This window comes from Toxotes jaculatrix, chromosome 16 (assembly GCF_017976425.1).
Source record: "Toxotes jaculatrix isolate fToxJac2 chromosome 16, fToxJac2.pri, whole genome shotgun sequence".
NCBI lineage: Eukaryota > Metazoa > Chordata > Actinopteri > Toxotidae > Toxotes > Toxotes jaculatrix.
In genome coordinates, this window is record NC_054409.1 from 7,153,976 (window position 1) to 7,174,016 (window position 20,041).

The window sequence follows — 20,041 nt, forward strand, 5'->3', positions numbered from 1 at the left end:
TAGCGCCTACATTACCCACAGTGCAACTCAAAGTGACCACAGACAGTTTGGTCAAGGGTTTATTATGATGCTCATTATGCCCCGAGCTGCTAGCTAACTCCACAGTCGCAGACATCCAGATGTTTGTCCAGCTACTGAAAGCTAATCCACAGCCTTCAGCCAATCAGAATCCAGAATTTTCAGTGGTACAAGTACAACAATTATCATCACTAAGGCAGACAGCAGATATTTCAGGCCAGCTGTGTAAAATGCGGCTTACATGAAACTGAAAAGACTGAGAGTTAAACCCAACTGAGAAGTAACTCAAAAGGAAACGCTGAACCGGGGGGAAAGCACTAATTAAAGCCTCTTCACTTTAAAGTTTCATGTTATCCAGTTATTTAGGTGCCGTGCTGCTTGGTTTGATGTTTGGAGAGCACAGAAAAAAAAAGAAAAAAAAAGATGGAGAAATCCTTCAGAGAACAGTGTGCCTCTGCTATATATATATATATATATATATATATATATATATATATATATATATATAAATCAACATTACCCTCCATCATTAAAACAGCACTACATGGTGAGGAGTCCGTGTCATGAGAAGCAGTAATCCTGGTATTTATGAGTGAGGATAAAAGAAGCAGCTGAGGGGAGAAAATGTACTGCCGAGCTGATTTACTGTCCCGAGGAACATCGGGACTTCATTATTGATCCACTTCTGGTCATAGCCATCTCCTGTTCTCACTCTTTCAGTCTGTCCACTTATCTGTCCACCCTCTCTGTGGCACAGAAAACTTCTAGGAATGTGGGTTTTTGTTTTTGTTTTATATAAATGGCCTCAGGAATAAATTAGCTAAGATGAAATTAGCTAATTCAGTTCCTCGTCAATAATGAACAAGAAACTGAAGCAGAGAAACGTCATATATATTTGAACTGATCTAGAGGAAGTCTCTGCATTAAATAGTTTGTCTATATTTATATTTACTTACCAACTAAGTAAAAAATATGTATATTTATATATATATATATATAAACATAGAGTTAAAAACATTAAATATTTATTGTATATCAGTATCAACCTCCACCTGGCAGAGAGACAACATGTCAAACTCAGACTCTTTATGGACCCAGCCGTCACGCATGACCTCAAAACAAACAGGTTTTCAGGTGCTACGTCACAGTGTCAGTTTTGGGGGTTTTTTTCAGACAGAAAAGGCAGCAGATATTCTCATGTCATTCATATGTATTTGGTGGCTGCACCGTTTGTGTTTATTTGCCTAAAAACATCCAGTGGACCAACTGTGCGTCAAGACAGAGCAAAGATTTTCAGCTCGCAGAGACACATCTTCAATTCAAACCGTCCAGAGTAAATTCCGAGTCTAGTTTTCTAATCTCTTGCGGCATCTTGAAATTTTTCATAAAATGCGCTCAGCTGAATATTGTGCATTAAACTGTCTGAGTGTGTCGTCAGTCTTTGTCACCCTTTTACTCTTTCACACCCGCTCTCTCTCTCCCTCACCCCTCTCTGCTGTTTACCCGGCTGTAAATTATACAGACTGACTGGCTGAACTGAGCGAAGCACTGGAGATCAAATTGTTAACCCGAATGTGTCACAGCATCTCCATCCTCGAACCACAAGATAACTACAAACACCACAGAGAACTTAAAACAATACAAACGACTGGGACTGGTTATAAATAAGGCTTAAAATAGTTTTCATCATCAACTGATTTATTAGCTTTGTTTTGAACTAATCACGCATCCTGACAACTTCACAGCGTCAAAACTGATGTTTTAAAATTAACCAGTTTTAAAACACAGTATGGTCCCCAAAAGATTTTCTTCTATGCATCTTTCTGGATCAGGCTCAAAGTATCAAAGCAGGTGGAAGTCATTGCTACATAACCAACAAAGGTGTTTGCAGTAGACTCAGAATCATCACAACCGGACTGTTGTTGTCTGGTGTGTGATAAATCCCAGCTCCCACTGATCATTGCGTTTGAACAGTCCAGCTCTGGTTTTGCAATTGGACTCATTAGCTCTGTGAAAAGATGTGGGTTCTTTGGCTCCGACCGGCTATTAAGCTTTAACTCAACCAGACTATTTCTGCCAAGAATCATTTCTATCACTAAAACTTAATTCTGCTCACAGACGACACTCTCGGGAAAGTGCATACACACACACACACACCACGCTTGACTTGGAGAGGAGTGTTACTGCAGTCAGGCCCTCAGTATCAGGTGGAAATCTTATCTATGCATTAATCATCTTAGGGAGGTTGGATCCTGCTGTTTCTGGTCAATACACAGCAGGTGGGAGGCAGGAGCAGGAGAGACAGAGAGAGAGAGAGAGACGGTGACAGAGACAGAGAGAGACAGAGAGCGAGAAGAAAAGGGCACACCAGTTAGGAAGAGCCGTCCCAGAGTTAAAAGGTCAAAAGAGAATCATCACAGCAAAACACCCGACCTTGAATTCTCACGGGCTGCGAGTCTCTCTGGATAAACTTCAAAAGTACAATTGGATTTTCAAACATTGCCATGGAAACTGACGATACACCTCATGGAAACTAAACGACAACGGCACGAAAGATCAACAGGTCCGAGCATGCGGAAATAGTTTGACTGTGATCAGAGATTATTGTTATCCCAGTCAGATTGCTATCATTCAGGGGTAGGAAGACAGACAGAGTAGGAAGGAGAAGGAGAGTGGCTATTTCTGCAAGACCTCCCAGTTATTATCCTGGTTTTAATCATACTCAGCATATGATAGGGAACATAACCTGGGTATTAATACCCCTGAATGATTCTAACAGGAAAACACCTGGATTTACAGCTAATACCTATTAATGAGAAAGTGCCTGGGTTGACCTCGATCCTGTGGACGTCATTGTTCATCATCGTATCTCTTAGTGACTACTGGACGAGCGGAGCCGACAATGCACACAGCAGGCTGTGGTTTCTTAGTAACGGCTCTTGTCCCAGTGTGAATCGTACTATGATGTTTGTGAGGAACATGAGTAACCGGGTTATATGTTTACACAGCAGTGTGTGCAAATGAACACCAGGGTCACAAAGCAAGCAGCCAATGATCAACAGCCAGTAGTTTCAATTAATGACATGAAAGCATGCGACAGCCTTCGCAGTGTCTCGTTGCAGGATCTGCCTGCAGGCTGTTCTCACCACACCTGGAGACAAGAGTAGCAAAAACTGGAAAAAAAAAAACAAAAAAACGAGTCCATGTGCATCTGCGGGAGCCGCTATTTCTCTCACTTTTGCTTTGTTTTTGTTGATTAATTTATCGTTTCATGAATTTTTTACAAATGAATAGTGATTTTGAGGAAGCTGAGGCCTTCAGTGTATAATAATACCGGCAGATAACAACCCCACGAGCCAAATGTAATCCGTAATTTCCATTATGAGTCCATCAGTGAGGAATCAGCTTGGAATGATACTGTAGACGTGAAACAATAAAGCTGCCAGCAGCTCAGGGGACGCCGGCTGCATTACCAAACCAATAAAGGCTGCTTCCTCTAATTACCTCTGCGCCTTCCATCTTTGTTTACAAACTGATTTATGAGTCAACAAATACCCTGAGTCTGCCTATGGGACGGAGAGAGATGCTCATTACTGACACGGTGGCAGGGGAGCTCCTCGAGTCTGTGCATCTGAAATATTATCTCTCATTCTAGGAAACACCTGGCTGAACAGTTTACAGTCCATTTAAAACCAGTGGCAAGTTCAGATGAAGTCTTAGCAATTGATTTGTAAATAGATGCAGAAAAAGCTCACACAGATACAAAGATTTCATCTCACTTACACGCGTGTGAGAGAACACGTGTGCACTCCAGCTCATTTTCTCATAGTTTTACGTGAATAAGAGTTGGAGCACAAGGATTAGACGGACACGAAACTCTAAAGATGAACCACTGCGTTAGAAAACACCTGGCTCCTTGATGAAAAGTCAAAGGTAAATGGTAAGTCAGCTACAACTCCCAAGATGCATTTCTGTAGAAGACATCCAATCACAGAGGTTAAAACTGTACTGTGTGCTAACAGCAAACTGAAGCTACAAGACAGAACAAGAGCGAGTTTCGAATCTGTGCCTCTGACTGGCTTCTTCTCCATCCCCCAGTGACCACAAAGCCTCTTGGGTACTGTAGTACTTCGAGCCATCTGCCACACACAACTGTCAAAACATGATTTCTCAGACAAAGATGAATTAATTAAAGCTGGCAGGCCTTAACGTGTACTGTTAAATTACACAGGGTCTCCTGTGATTGGACATTGAGGAACTTGATTTTTACACTGTCCAGTTTTTTTTCTTTCAGTAGCTCTACAGGTGAAGAACTGAAAAATTATTTGTGGTAGAGAAAAATCCAGTCAAAACTCATTTTCTCCATCAGCGTCTTCTTGCCGTGATTGATGGGTTCCTGCTTGAAAACACCATTGTCGGGCCAAAGTCAGAGCAGTTTTGGTTGTTTCCCTTCATAGATTTCTGTATTTCTCTTTATTCTCTGTGCTTTTCTGACTGTTTTGAAGTGGGCGGGGCTCAGCATTCATCTGCTGCTCTAACAGCCTCTTCTCTCCAGGAAAGGCTTCCCACCAAATGTCTGAACCTGGCTGCAGAGATTTGCTCCCTTTCAGCCCCAAGAGCATTAGCGAGGTCCAACACTGATGCTGGCTGATAAGGTCTGGCTCACAGCTGGGGTTCCAGCTGATCCCAAAGGTGCTGGATAAGGTTGAGATCAGGTCTCTGTGCAGACCAGTCAAGATCCTCCACACCAAACTGGGGAGACTGTTTATTATTTATGAAGCTGGTCTTTGCCTGAGATATTTAACTCTGAACTTTAAAAAGCCTAATGAATTTCAAGCTCATTCCCTGCAACCCTTAGTCTTTCAAAGTGTCATATCATATACACACACGCACACACACATACAAACAAACAAACAGAGCGCAATCATTTGCCTGAACAGCACAACCATGCAGCGCTTTGCATGTGGAGCGGCTGATAGAGGACTGTGGCTCTGGAGGCTGCAGACACTTTGCTCCTCAGCAGATCCTCCAGCAGCCCTGCGCCGGGCTATGACTCATACCGCCTGCCCTGTACTAATGCTACAAACGACAAGTAAAACGGAAACGCACCAATAAACAACAAGCAAACAAACAAACAAACCATCTGTACGAGGCACGACCCGGGCCTGACGTAGCGTGTGTGTGTGTGTCTCTCTCTCCTCTGTGGCTCTTACCTTTCTTTGACGTTACAGAAACAAACTCAGATCCTCCTTTCAGGTGTCTGCTGCTGCTGCTGCTGCCTGACCAGTTCGTCTCCTCCTCCTCCTCCGAGACGTCGCATTTCTCCCACAGTCCTGATCGAGAGGAAAATCCGCGCAGAGATCCCCAAACCTGGAGTTCGGCGTGGCGGCCCGGCGGAGCGTCTGACCGGGGTGCAGGCTGGGGCTTTACCTCTGAGAGTCCAACGAGTCTGGATGGATGTCGCTCGGCTTCCTTTAGGGGTGGAGGATTGACGCTCCTGGTGCATTCATGGCCTACTGGGAAACTCGGTTTTCTCAGCTATTTGCAAACAGGCACTTTCACTCAAATATAAACTGTTTGTACAAGAATAACTTCATTTTACAATAGCTGCTGGAAATAAACTTGGTACTCTACAGATCTTTCTCTTTGTATCAATTCACAAATATTAACTTGTGTAATTATTTGAATTTGAATAAATTTCAGCAGGATTTTCAGCATTTATACATTTGTCCAGTACATTTTCAGAGAGTTTTTATTATGCATAAAGACCATGGTCTTATTTAAGGATGCTCTCAGTTATTCTTCTTATTATTATTTATTTCATTATTATTATTATTTTATTTACAGTACATAGCACTAATGGCTTGGCCTACAAATAAATAATAGATAAATAAATACATTTTAGCCAATAATTTAATCTAGAGACAGTGAGTATAGAAAAAAAACTAATTTGTTGATGGATTATTGAAAATTCACATTTCACCAAATTTAAAAGCAACCATTCATACGAAATGCAAAGCTGATAATTCTTGCAGCATTTAAAGGCAACATCGAGTGTGTGTGTGTGTGTGTGTGTGTGTATGTGTGTATGTGTGTGTGTGTGTGTGTGTGTGTGTGTGTGTGTGTGTGTGTGTGTGTGTGTGTGTGTGTGTGTGTGTGGCTGCTACACATTTCTCCAGCCTGGAAAGAAGTGAGCCCACCTGGTCCTAATGCCTGCAGTTTACTTCCTTATTCACTTTGGCCTAAATGTTCAACAGGTGGAAACATGAAGAATTACTGTTCTGATATTTAACTGAAAGGAAAACAAAAGAAAATTAAACTGTGCTGCTGTTTGGACTAAATCACCCAGTGAGTGTTATTTGTACAGAAAATCTAATCATCATATTCTTAAAAATAATATATTGAATTTTCTTTCATCTCAAAGTCAGTTATCAACAGTAAAAGCAAAATAAGACCATGAATTCGATGGTCACTTATGCTGATGTGTGGTGTTTCGATCAAAAGCCTTTACTGAATGTTTTTTCATGTTGTCCTGAAATATCAGCTGCGAAAGTGATGCAGCAAGTTTACATGGAAACAGTAATAATATATATTTTTTTAAAATTAATTCAAATCACTGGATATAAGTTGCTAATCAGCTTCATTTCCCAACACTGTAACAGGAAATAACCTTGGACCTGTTTTGACAGGATATATTTTGCACAGCTTCTTATTTCCTTCAGCAGATTGCCTCACTCAGCACTTTATACTTTCTCCACACCTGTTAAGTCCCTGGGTTGCATTTCATTGCCTTTGCTTTTAAGCAATATGCCATTACCTGCATCAGTTCCTCTTGATACGAGTGCCATAATGTTACAGTGATGATAAACACATGAGGTGGTGTCTTACACAGCCCAACAAATGTAAAAACATGATAGTTGTGTTCCTAATGTCAAAAATAGTCCCAGCCTTACACTTTAAAGCATTTATTTGAATATGTTGCTGCTATTGTCTGTTTTTTTCTGTGGAAAAAGACTCTATTTAGATCGTTTTCTATAATCTTAAACATACTGTCTGTGGAATCTAATGTCCTGTCTAATAAACTCTTTCCTTTTACGAGTGGATGATGCTTTTAATTTTAAACCATACCTACTTACTGGGCTCCAATTAATCTTTCAATCAAATCTTATTGGCTGCGTCTTAGTCGTCATGGTTACTGCACGCCTCTGCAAACATGAGGTGCCAAAGCAAATGCACTATCAACTCCAGAACACACACACACAGTCTTTTTAGCAAGCTTAGAGTGACTATAGGTGACACAGTATACATGTGCAGGTTTTTGCTTTGTTTGTATGCTAGTGGGAAATTGTGTGTGTGTGTGTGTGTGTGCTTGTGTTCAGGATCAAAGTTCTACCACCACAACCTGTTGCCATAGAGATGTGAGAGTGGATCCAGCATGTAATGTTTCTCTGTAATTAGTCAGGAAACACATAGAGCGTCTTAACAAGGGCTCAGGTTAAATCTGAATCAACAAAGGTGGACTACTGAATGGAAGAAGACCTGGAAGGTTTAGATCAGAAAAGCAGAGAAACATCACAACCTCTGATCCACCATGTCACGGGGAGACCCCGTGCCCTAAGGTGGGGCACATGCGCTACACACTCTACTCAGGTGGATTTTGTCAAAATGATGATACCTGGTGGAAAGTGTTGGGGAGATGTGTGTGATGTGAACATGTGGAGGAGAGGGTGAGGGTGAGGGGGAGAGGATACATTGTGACTGGGTATTTGATTTGTTGAATTTGAATTGTGTTACCTGTTTTCTTTGTTGCCCTTCTTCCTCTGTTAGACCAGGAACAGCCAAACCTGAGCTGGAGCATTCCAGTTGGTTAAATAGGGGGTTCACAGGGGAAGAAACCAAGTGTGGTAGACTGGGAGGGGTGTTTTGTCCTTTGTCCTGAAATAACCAGTATAAGTGTCTTGTTTAAAAAGTAATATGTGGTTTTAAAGTAAATATAGCTGAACTTCGATGTGACAATGTGTTATTTGATATTGTTATTACTCTAAGTATGCTGGGAGACATAATTGATTTTGATTGCTTGGGAAGGTGTAGTCCAGCAGTATAAAAGGGAGGAGGCTGTGGTGGCTGGAGAGTAGAGAGAGGAGGAAGAGTCTCAGCTCCAGGACACAGCACCAGATTGTAACTCCTGCCTTGGGCCCAAACTACAGGGGCATAGCCAGACGGGCAGTTTAGAGTGTAATTCCTTTGTTGTGTTTGATTGTTTTCTTGAGAAGGGAGTTTTTTTTTTTGTTTTGATTTTGTTTTGTTTTCCTTTTTTTTGCTTAGTTTCCTGTTCTGGCTGGCCCAATGTGCATTTTTGGCCGTAAAGTTTGTGAACAGGACTCTAATTTTGCTGAATAAAAAGGAATTTGGAACTGCTCCGGACCGCTGCGGCTCATTGTTTCACTCCGGGTTTCTCGGCCACCCTCACACACCATTTTGTAAACAATGACAATTTTTGCATTAGATCCATCACATCCTTTGGATCTGGTTAAACTGACCCTTTAAATTCCAGGTCATGACATGTTCACAGTGACAGTGCTAACATGTTTACCATGTTCACCATCTTGGTTTTTGCGTGTTAGGATGTAAACATTAGATAATTAGCACAGAAGTTGACGATGGGAATGTCATTAGTTTTGCAGATCTATGGTCTCAAACCAAAGTACTGGACAAATAAAAGATTTTGATCTGATGATGGCGCCAGAGCATCACCAAAGGAAATTCCTCCTGAGGAGCACATGAATGTCTGTTTCATTAGTTGTGGAAACATTTTAGTCAAAACCCCAAATATCAACCTCATGGTGACGCGAGAGAAAGTCAGATGGTTTCATCATCTGGGGACATGAAGGTCTATACAAAATTTCATGGCAACCCATCCAATAGTTTTTGGATGGTTTCATCTAGACCAAAGTGGTTTACCATCTAACATTGCCACACCTGGAATCATGCTGTCAGCCTGGCTAAAGAACATTTACGTTAGCCTATTAAGCTGTGATTACATGTAGGAGATACAGAGAACTTCTGTCTGCTACAACATGCTCCAGTTGGTGAAAATAACTAAAAGTTTCAGAGAACGTGACAAAATAGCAGCAAAGCCACCTTTACTGGCTGTGCAATGCAAATAAAATCCAGTATAACCAGTTAGAAAAGAGTTAAACCTATGCAGTATGTTTACATCTGCTTTAAACAGAATCAGAGTCAGAAAAACTTTATTTATCCCTGCATTGAAATTGCTTTGTGACAGTTGTTCAGTCAGGTAAGAGGAAGTAAGTATAATAGTAAAAACTACAATATAATAGTTACAATAATAATAATAATAATAATAATAATAATAATAATAAGAAGAAGAAGAAGAAGAAGAAGAAGAAGAATTAGAATGACTTCTAAGCCAACAAAATTTCATTTAAAGAATCTTTGTTCAATGAAAATGAAGCTATAAAAGTTATTATGTTTGTTATTTAGTGCAATAAACTCTCCCTATGTTTGTCAGAGGCTCGGTTATAAGATGAGAGTGGAAACTTGGAAATCGCAAAATGATTTGACTGATATACAAAAATACATGTTGCTCTTTATCACTTGTCACTTTATTGTAAACTTTGAACTGTAAAATAAAGATTTTCCAGTCATCAACACTGTCAGTGTAATTTTTGTACTGTGAGGGAAAAGTATTGTCATGTTGACCTTTTTATGCCCCACACTCTTCATGTTGTAAACCAGAGTTATAATGTCTCGCTGAAACCACTCCTCTTCCTGGAATGGATCAGAACATGACAGCCCCTCCCTCTTCTTTTCTTCCTGCTTTCCAACGCAGCCAGTCCCATTCAGTCTGGATATTTCCTGCTTCCTGGCTCTTTCGCAGATCTGCCTGTGCACAGATGGGTCTAACCAATATGTTGTAAAACAAAGCCCCATTCACTGCAGATCAGCAAGCAAACAGAAAGAAAGGGAACTGAGCTATAGTTTGGATCTTTTCTTAGTTTTTATCTTGCGTGAGAAAGTGAAACTATTTCACATCCACTGTCTCTGAGATGAAATGGCGCAGCAACAAAACCTCATGGACGGAAAAACACTCTGCTGTTCCATCTGTCTGGATCTCCTGAAGGATCCGGTGACTATTCCCTGTGGACACAGCTACTGCATGGACTGTATTAAAAGCCACTGGGATGAAGAGGATCGGAAAGAAATCCACAGCTGTCCTCAGTGCAGGCAGACCTTTAGACCGAGACCTGTCCTGGTGAAAAGCACCATGTTAGCAGATTTAGTAGAGAAACTGAAGAAAACAGGAGCCTCAGCTGAACCAGCTGATCACTGTTATGCTGGACCTGAAGATGTGGCCTGTGATTTCTGCACTGGGAGAAAACTGAAAGCTCTCAAGTCCTGTCTTCAGTGTCTGGTCTCTTACTGTGAGCAACACCTCCAGCCTCACTATGAGTCTCCAGCCTTTGAAAAACACAAGCTGGTTCAACCGTCCAAGAAGATTCAGGAGAACATGTGCGCTCATCATGGTATAGTGACTAAGATTTTTTGTCGTACTGATCAGCAGTGTATCTGTTATATCTGCTCCATGGATGAACATAAAGGCCACGACACAGTCTTAGCCTCAGAGGAGCGGAGTGAGAGGCAGAGAGAGCTGGTAACAAGTCGACAAAAGATCCAGCAGAGAATCCAGGACAGAGAGAAAGATGTGAAGGTGCTTCAGCAGGAGGTGGAGGCTATCAGTCGCTCTGCTGATAAAGCTGTGAAGAACACAGAGAAGATCTTCACTCAGCTGGTCCGTCTTATCAAGAATAGAAGCTTTGATGTGAAACAGCAAATCAGATCCCAGCAGAAAATGGACATCAGTCAGGCCAAGGAGCTTCAGGAGAAGCTGGAGAAGGAAGTCGCTGAACTGAGGAGGAAAGACACTGAGCTGGAGCAACTCTCACACACAGAGGACCACAGCCAGTTTCTGCACAGCTACCCCTCATTGTTATGTCTTAGTGAATCGACTAACGGGCCCAACATCAACAGCTGTCCTCTCCGGTACTTTGAGGATGTGATGGCGACTGTGTCAGAGGCCAGAGATAAACTGCAGCACATTCTTAGTGATGCATGGACCAAGATCTCACAGACAGTGACTGATGTGGATGTTTTACGGCCACAGGCGGAGCTCAGGACCAGAGCTGAATTCTTACAATACTCACAACAAATCACACTGGATCCAAACACAGCAAACACACAGCTGGTTTTATCTGAAGGGAACAGAAAAGTAACAGTGATGAGTAAAAAACAGCTCTATTTAAGTCACCCAGACAGATTCACGGACATGTTTCAGGTCCTGAGTAGAGAGGGTCTCGGTGGACGCCACTACTGGGAGGTAGAAAGGGGCAGATATGAAGTTTCAATCGCAGTCACATACAAGGACATCAGCAGAACTGGATATGGAAGCGGATTTGGAAATGATGACAAGTCTTGGGCTTTAGAGTGTTTCAACAATAGTTATGAATTCAGACATAAAGGTACTGTTACCTTGATCTCAAGCCCTCAAACCTCCAAAATAGGAGTGTACCTGGACCACAGGGCAGGTATCCTGTCCTTCTACAGTGTCTCTGAAAGCATGACTCTCCTCCACAGAGTCCAGACCACGTTCACTCAGCCGCTCCATCAGGGACTTGGTGTTTTCAATACATACTGTGATCAATCTGCTGCTGAGTTCAGTAAGCTTGAGTAGACAGAGGTTAAGGGGCAGAGGGGGTGTGAGTCAGTAGCTTCACAGAGATTCTGTGATTGTTGATTTGATTTGATTTAATAACAGGTTTTTCTTTTTAAATTCAGGAAATGTAAATCAGAATTTCATGAATATCAGCAAAATTTGAAGCAATACAAATACACATTTACACAGACATTATTATGGTTTTGGATCACGAGGTACCTCAGGGGAGATTTGCAATGTGTGGATATTCCATTTGTTCCTCTTCCTTTGGAAAGAGGAAGAAGAACAATGTTTTGTCAATGTTGTGACTTTTTTTGTGCAAAAAAACTTTGCTACATCACTTTAAAAATGATTTATGTGACTTTGGTTTGAATGGTTTGCATTTACTGTCGGTCAAGACACAATTTGAGTACAGATGTGATTTTTTTCTTAGGTTCACAGAAAGTGGCAATAGTCCATCAATTCAGGATTCAAGTTCGGGTTCAGAGTTACTGTCTTTCTTCATATGAATGAAGTCTTCAGGTACTGGAGGGACGCTTGATGCTTGATAAGCTCATTCCTCTACTCCCTCTTCACCCATGACTGCAGGCCTGTAAATGGATCCAACCCCATTATCAAGTTTGCAGGTGACACCACGGTGATTGGTCTCATCAGCAACAATGATGAGACTGCCTACAGGGAGGAGGTACAGCAACTTGCTCCTGAACACCAGCAAGACTTCTTCTTTCCAAGGACACTGGAGAAGAACCACCTGTCCTCAGCCGTTCTGGTGAACTTATACTGGTCTGTGATTGAGAGCATCTTGACCGGCTGTATCACAGTCTGGTGTGGTAACTGTTCAGTCGCTGACCAAAAGGCACTGCAGTGGGTGGTGAAAACTGCCCAACGCATAACAGGGACTCCACTTCCCTCCACTGAGGACGTCCAGAGGAAACGCTGCCTGCGATGAGCTCGCAGCATTCTCAAGGACTCCTCTCTATAGTATGTTCATAATACCTTTTTAAGTGTACATTGTGTTATAGAACACTCATCTGTATATCATGTTTATTGTATGTATCTACTGTGAATACTCTATATTCTGCACTTGCTGCTTTTGCACTTCTGGTTAAATGCCAAACTGCATTTTGTTACCCTGTTCCTGTACATGTGTAATGACAATAAAGTTGAATCTAATCTAATGTAATCTAATAGCACACACACACTGCACATGCTGAGCCACTGACAGCTGTAGATTATGTTCTAAAAAACAGTGTGGTGCATTGTTAATAGACAAAAGTACTTACAAGTGTTATTATTGCATTAATAATAATGTATTAATTGTTGTTGCGATAGTAATAATAATACCTGAAGGACACGCTGGGCTTTGGAACCCGCTGTAAAAAGATCAACACTGAGGTGGAGAAGAAGAAACAGGCTCAGGCAGACCAGAAGCTGGAGGCTCGCAGGCTCAAGGAGAGCTACAGAAAGCTGGAGGCCTGTAAGGACAGTCGTCTGTACCACCTGCCTCAGCAGGTTCATGGATACAACCTGTCCAGAAACAGGATCCTGAAAAAATCCCTCCTTTCTGTGCCTCGCCGATGATCTGCCCGTCCTTTTTCCATTTTGTTTCTCTCCAGCTCCCTCTCCTCCTCTCTCTCTGTTTATCTCCCCCCTGTTCACCCTCCTGCCTTCTCTCTCTCTCCTACCCCTGCTTACCCCTTACTGCCCCTCCCTTACCCCCCTCCCCTTTCTACCCCCTCTTTCCCCATCACCCCTCTATCGCTCCCACGCCCCCCACCCCCTTTCACCCCATTCCTTTCCCCATCACTCCCTCATCCCCCTTTCTATCTTTCCTTTCTCTCCCCCTCTCTCAATCAAACTCTGAGAGAACTTTTGTGAATGTTTCAACTTTTCATTTTTTCTTTACAATTTTTTTTGCATTGTAAATATTTTCCTTGTATTTTCCTTGTTATTAAATAAATAAGATGTACTTCATTTAACTAAACTGATTTGTTGGTCATGTATTTTAGATGAGTGACATTTTGTGTTGATAAAAGAGCCTGAAGAATGCCCACGGTGAAAACTATTTGGAAAAGATGAAAAATCTCGGTGAATAGAGCAGGGTATCCAAAGGTGAAAAGAAAGAGACTGAAGGGAACAAATTCTAAAATTCAAACATTAAGGACGACATACTTCACATATATTCTACTCTATATTGGGGGGTCAGATTGATATTTTCTAGAATGCAGGAGTTGATATATAACAACAGGCCTTCATCACAGCAGACATTTTGACTTGTGAAAGCAGGAAAAGCACAGTTACATAATAATATATGGTGTTGTTTTACAATGCTGTTGTGAGTATAAGTCTCATGTCTGGACCACTCTGTTGAATCAGGCTAATCTCTGCCCTGCTCCTTTATCCTGTTAGTTAACTGTCAACCAGGGTCTTTTCACCCCAGAAATAATTAAAAACAGCCATAAGTAACCTTTACAATGAGGGATCGGAGGGATAGAGCAGTGTTACAGTGAGCGCATCTGCATGTGATCTACTGCAGTTTGCTCTCTCTGACTCTTGCTCTCCAGATGTAAATAGGATTACTCTGGGACACTTTAAGTAATGTTTAAACCATATGTTTCGATAACATTTCACCTTTATATATTTTATTTCATTACTTCTTGCCCTTGAAATTCCATTTTTCTCTATTTAGTGCAAAGTATCAGATGAATGAACCAGCTCTTTCTTAAATCTGACTGAGAAGAGAAAATAATCTAACCACTTTAATACTAAAACACACAAACACAAACCAACCATTTAATACCCGAACACCATACAAGGATTGAAAATAAATAAATAAGACAAACTTTTTCTCTACGCTGGAAAGGTCGGCGGAACCTTTGTCCGGCTGCACCAACACGGAATGTTTTTGCTGCAGCACTTGAGAACGCGGAAGTGAAGCGCTGCTCCCGATGGTGTTTATGTTGTCGCCTGCTCCCGGATAGACAACTCGCCAGACAAGAAACGATGGCGGTGAGCGCCGTTCACCTGGAGTCGGACGCCTTCCTGGTGTGTATGAATCACGCGTTGAGCACAGAGAAAGAGGAGGTGATGGGTCTGTGTATCGGGGAGGTGGAGGTCACCCGGATCGTCCACATCCACTCCGTCATCATCCTCCGCCGCTCGGACAAGAGGAAGGACCGGGTGGAGATTTCCCCGGAGCAGCTGTCAGCGGCCTCCACGGAGGCGGAGAGGCTGGCCGACACGACGGGCCGGCCGATGCGGGTGGTCGGCTGGTACCACTCCCACCCGCACATCACCGTGTGGCCCTCACACGTCGACGTGCGGACCCAGGCCATGTACCAGATGCTGGATCAGTGCTTCGTGGGTCTCATCTTCTCCTGCTTCATCGAGGACAAGAACACCAAGACGGGTCGGGTGCTGTACACCTGCTTCCAGTCCGTGCAAGCGCAGAAGGGCTCCGAGTACGAGCGGGTGGAGATCCCCATCCACGTCGTGCCCCGCGAAGCCATCGGCAAGGTGTGCCTGGAGTCGGCCGTGGAGCTGCCGCGGATCCTCTGCCAGGAAGAGCAGGACACGTACCGCAAGATCCACAGCCTGGCGCACCTGGACCCCGTCACCAAGATCCACAACGGCTCGGTGTTCACCAAGAACCTGTGCAGCCAGATGTCGGCGGTGAGCGGGCCGCTGCTGCAGTGGCTGGAGGACCGGCTGGAGCAGAACAAGCAGAGCATCGTGGAGCTGCAGCAGGAGAAGGAGAGGCTGCTGCAGGAACTGGCTGCTTTGTGAGCCCAGAGGACATGGAGGGTGGAGGAGGACAGTCTAGAGACCACTGTCAGTTCTTTGTCTGTTGTTGGACAGGGTTTAGCTTCCTAACTGTTTTCTTACCTTATCAAACTTCAGTTCTGTTTTTGGCAACAAAACAGAAGTCTTCACACAACTGCACTTCCAGCAGCTTGGATTCTGTTTTGTTCTTTTAATTCATCCATTCTCAAAATTGTTGTGTTTAAATTTTTCATTTGTCCTCAAATTGTTAAATTATCTAGATTTAATTAACCTTTTTTTTCCAGTCCTGTTTCCAGACTGCTGCTGGTTTCCATCAGTGCAGAAAAGATTAAAATACACTCGTCTCTGGTTGGATCAGAGCTTTGTTAACAGTCTTGAATATTCTCAAACAGAGCTGCTAATAGTGGATTTACTTTTTGCCCATGAAATACACTACCTGGCCAAAAGTATGTGGTCACCCCAGTCCACGTTTGTTATTGTGCTCTTTGTTTGAGGCTGTTTTTTTCTGGATTGGCCTTCATCTGTTAGTTCCAATAAAGGAGTTTAAGTTAATGCGATATATTAATTATTATATTGTGGGCAATACACAAACAGTTTTATGGCCCCGTGCAAAAAAAAAAAAAAAGCCAGCTCCATAAAGAAATCGTTTTCCCGGTTTGCAGTGAAAGAACCTCACCTCAGCCCCATCCTGTAGCTTTGGAATGAACTGGGGGGGGCGGGGGGGTCTACCTGCAGTCACGAACCAAAATCTTTTGGGAAGCCTGAAACCAGAAGAGTGGAGGCTGTTATAGCAGCAGCTGAAAGGAGTGACATTTTAACTGTCATATATGGCTGTAATGTTTAGGTGTCCACATACCTTTGGCAACAAATTCTACCTTAACTTGTCAGGAATTTAATTCTGCCAAAAAACAAGATGCCTGGTTAATTTTACACAGCTGGGTGGAGGCTGTTAACTGTATCACCCACCCACAATATAGAAACAAATGGCTAACTAGAGGGAAAGGTGATGGTGTGAAACATGTAGCAGTTTATGGCAAATGGGAAATAACACTCAGGCAGTTAGGCGCGTGAAGAGCCTCTCTCCTCCATTATAGCCACTCTGAATCAGAGCCTACTGAGCCTGCTGATGGACGAGGGGCAGACACAAGGGGCAGACACAAGGTGCCTTCGGACTCATGAAAGTGTTACTATAGATACTATAAAATGCATATGAAGCTAAGTGTTTGCTTAAGTGGAGTTTAAGGTATAATTTAATCAAAATAACAACTAACAGTTACAAAAGAGAAATGGTTTATGCCTTTGAATGTGACCGTCTGATTGCTTTCGATGGGATGTAGAATGTTTAAATGGGTTTATCCAGTGAAACTACTGAGACCAGCATCCATTACAGAGGTGGTGAGGCACACACACACGTCTGTGTGTGTGTGTGTGTGTGTGTGTGTCTGCCCTCCAAAATTCAGCATGCTGCAGTTCACTTATGTTCGCTTATATTTTCTATCAGAAAATATAAGCATTATATTTTCCACTTTTCACCACTTGTGGTCTCTTTGTCGTCTCTGTGTCTGTGTGTTACCACCAGGTGTCACCCTCGGCTCTGTTTTCACCTCAGTGAAAGGTACTTCTTCTTCCATCCTGATTAGTGTTCTCACCATGTTTGGGTTCAGTGCGAGCTGATGTGAAGCCCTGGTCATATAACTGTCCTGTAGTTTATCTCTGGCCTCAGACACAGCAGCTGTAACAGCAATAATCCAAACTTTGTACAGTTTATGAACTTTTTTTCTTTCTGAACACTTGGTTTCCCGTGAATAAATTCTCAGCTGTACAGGAAGTGACACGTTTCACACTTGTGGTTTATTTAAAATGAAAACATGAAGATGAAATGTCCACAAACAGATGAAAATACAGTGAAATGAGAAAATCAAGTGGAGATGTCAGAGTCCTGCCCAAACCGTCTGACAGATGATCTGTGGGGAGTTTGGTCCCAAAACACCACAGTTCTATACAAATATACAAACAACAGGAGAACCACTGAGGAATCAGAGCCCATCTTTCCATTTACATATTCACTTTATACACACAAACAGTATATTAAGAAAGTATGTGAGCACTGTGATCACTGTCAGTGCAAAGAAAGAACAATCAGGAGAATTACAGGATACAGACCACACAGAAGCTTTTATCACTAAATGAGTGTCACAGGAGAGACTCAGCCTTTGTCTAATTTGCGAATGTTGTCTCTGGTTGCTGTTCCAAACAGCTGCTGAAAATCCACTCTAACTGCCGAGCCTACTTGACTTCATAAAACTCAGCCGTAGATCCAAAATAATAAACACCAAATCCAGCGTAGAGCGGCTGAGTGAATGGGATCCGAACTCTGTGGAGGAGGACCGTGATGGTTTCAGAGACTTTGTAGAAAGACAGAATACCTGCATTATAATCCAGGAACACTCCTACTCTGACGTTGCTCTGTCCTAGGGCCAAGGCGCTGGATGGAGGGCGTTCAGAGAGGTTAGTTCTGACGCCATTATGTCTGAACTTGTAGTTGCCATTGGAGGAACACTCTAATACCCAAGACTTGTCATTGTCTCCAAATTCACTTTTCTGTCCTGTTCTGGCAATATCTTTGTATGCGACTGCTACTGAAACTCCGAGTCCTCTCCACTGTACTTCCCAATAACAACGTCCAGTCAGATGTTGTTCACTTAGAACCTGAGACTTGTCCATGAATCTGTCTGGGTGGCCACAATAAAACTGTTCATCTTTCACTAAGCTCACCTTTCTCTTACCTTCAAATAACATCAGTTTTGTGTTTGCTGTGTTTGGATTGAGAGTGAGCTTTTTCTTTGGAACAGCATATTGTAAAAATTCAGCTCTGGTCTTTGGGTCTGGAAGCAGTAAAACATTCACTCCAGTTACAGTCTCTGAGATTCTGTCCAACTCCATATCACAGGTCATCCATAGTTTGCGTTTGGCCTGTGAGGCGGTTGTCCTCACATTCTCAAAATATTGCAGAGGACGGGTATTGAAGATGGGTAAGGTGGTGCGTTTGATGAGAGGTGACAAAGAGGTGCAATTTTGGAGAAACTGGGTTTGATCCTCTGTGTGTGAGAGTTTCTCCAGCTCAGTGCTGTTCCTCCTCAGCTCAACAAGCTCCTGCTCCAGCTTCTCCCGAAGCTTTTTGGCCTGACTCACTTCAGTTTCCTGTTGGAATCTGATCTTTCGCTTGAGAGCAGAGCTTCTTCTCTCAATGAGTGTGACTAGCTCAGTGGACAACTTCCCACTTTCCATCACAGCTTTATCAGCAGAGCTGTTTATAGCCTCCACCTCCTGCTGAAGCACCTTCACATCTTTCTCTCTGTCCTGGATCCTCTGATGGATCTTTTGCTGATTCAGTTTTAGCTCTCTCTGCCTCTTAGTCATTTCTGCTACAGCAGAGACTGTGTCGTGGCCTTTATGTTCATCCATGGAGCAGAGATAACAGATACACTGCTGATCAGTGCGGCAGAAAATCTTCATCACCTCATTGTGACGAGTACAGATGTTCTCCTGAATCTTCTTGGAAGGGTGAACCAGCTTGTGTTTTTCAAAGGATGGAGACTCATAGTGAGGCTGGAGGTGTTGCTCACAGTAAGAGACCAGACACTGAAGACAGGACTTGAGTGCTTTCAGTTTTCTCCCAGTGCAGAAATCACAGGCCACATCTTCAGGTCCAGCATAACGGTGATCAGCTGGTTCAGCTGAGGCTCCTGTTTTCTTCAGGTCCTCCACTAAATCTGCTAACATGGTGTTTTTCACCAGGGCAGGTCTCGGTCTAAAGGTCTGCCTGCACTGAGGACAGCTTTGGGTGTACTCTGCTTCACTCCAGTGGCTTTTAATACAGTCCATGCAGTAGCTGTGTCCACAGGGAATAGTCACCGGATCCTTCAGGAGATCCAGACAGATCGAACAGGAGAATTTTTCCCGGTCAAGCTGATCTGCTTGTTGCGCCATGTCCCCTCTCACTGACAGCAAATATCAGAGAGCTTGTGAATATTAACCTGTGGAGGGAAGAGGGAGTGGCTTCATTCCAGACAGAGGAGTGGTTTGAAAGGTTGGGTCCAGGACTTGGTTCAACCCTGGTTTAGGTTTCGGTTTGCATTGTTTCCTCTGTCACAAGGTAAAACGTGTTAAAAAACTCACTGTCTGAAGTCTGTCTTCATTCTCATATAATAGAGCAGAGCAGTATGAACTTTAGTAGTGGTCCTTTTTGCTACACAAACATTATATGATACTGTTGGGAGCAGCTGTGTCACATGACTTCGATCAAGCTACCTATGGTCATTTTGTCACCTTGTTCAGAAACTGTTGTGCCAGTTTGTGTCACACCAAAACTGTACAATGTGTTGCATTGTTTTGTTTTTTTTTGTTTTGTTTTGTTGTGTTGTTGTAAAGGGGCAGACCTAATTCAGCCAGAGTTTGTTCATCTATATATGTATAATTGTGTGACAAGCTTTTCATCTGAAAACA

The 20,041-nt window shown here is 42.8% G+C and overlaps 4 protein-coding genes across 4 annotated transcripts in view; 2 read left to right on the forward strand and 2 right to left on the reverse strand.

Moving 5' to 3' along the window:
• LOC121195501 (ras-related protein Rab-27B-like) overlaps positions 1–5,439 on the reverse strand; it is a 46,964-nt gene extending 41,525 nt beyond the window's left edge. The window contains exon 1 of the mRNA XM_041059001.1: positions 5,232–5,439. The gene's annotated coding sequence lies outside the window, so the exon portion shown is untranslated. The remainder of the gene's footprint in view (positions 1–5,231) is intronic.
• Positions 5,440–9,891: 4,452 nt separating this feature from the next.
• On the forward strand, positions 9,892–13,467 carry LOC121195288 (E3 ubiquitin/ISG15 ligase TRIM25-like). The gene has a single exon (XM_041058652.1). It carries the CDS (start codon positions 10,094–10,096, stop codon positions 11,768–11,770), a length of 1,677 nt encoding a protein of 558 aa, XP_040914586.1. The 5' UTR covers positions 9,892–10,093; the 3' UTR covers positions 11,771–13,467.
• A 1,212-nt stretch (positions 13,468–14,679) lies between these two features.
• brcc3 (BRCA1/BRCA2-containing complex, subunit 3) lies at positions 14,680–17,359 on the forward strand. Its single transcript, XM_041058653.1, has one exon. It carries the CDS (start codon positions 14,756–14,758, stop codon positions 15,536–15,538), a length of 783 nt encoding a protein of 260 aa, XP_040914587.1. The 5' UTR covers positions 14,680–14,755; the 3' UTR covers positions 15,539–17,359.
• A 5-nt stretch (positions 17,360–17,364) lies between these two features.
• On the reverse strand, positions 17,365–19,563 carry LOC121195287 (tripartite motif-containing protein 16-like). The gene has a single exon (XM_041058650.1). It carries the CDS (start codon positions 19,523–19,525, stop codon positions 17,822–17,824), a length of 1,704 nt encoding a protein of 567 aa, XP_040914584.1. The 5' UTR covers positions 19,526–19,563; the 3' UTR covers positions 17,365–17,821.
• Between the last annotated feature and the right edge of the window lie 478 nt (positions 19,564–20,041).

What these genes read in the sequence shown, in the direction of transcription:
- LOC121195288 (XM_041058652.1), top strand. Translation starts at nt 10,094, where the DNA reads ATGGCGCAGCAACAAAACCTCATGGACGGAAAAACACTCTGCTGTTCC.
- brcc3 (XM_041058653.1), top strand. Translation starts at nt 14,756, where the DNA reads ATGGCGGTGAGCGCCGTTCACCTGGAGTCGGACGCCTTCCTGGTGTGT.
- LOC121195287 (XM_041058650.1), bottom strand. Translation starts at nt 19,525, where the DNA reads ATGGCGCAACAAGCAGATCAGCTTGACCGGGAAAAATTCTCCTGTTCG.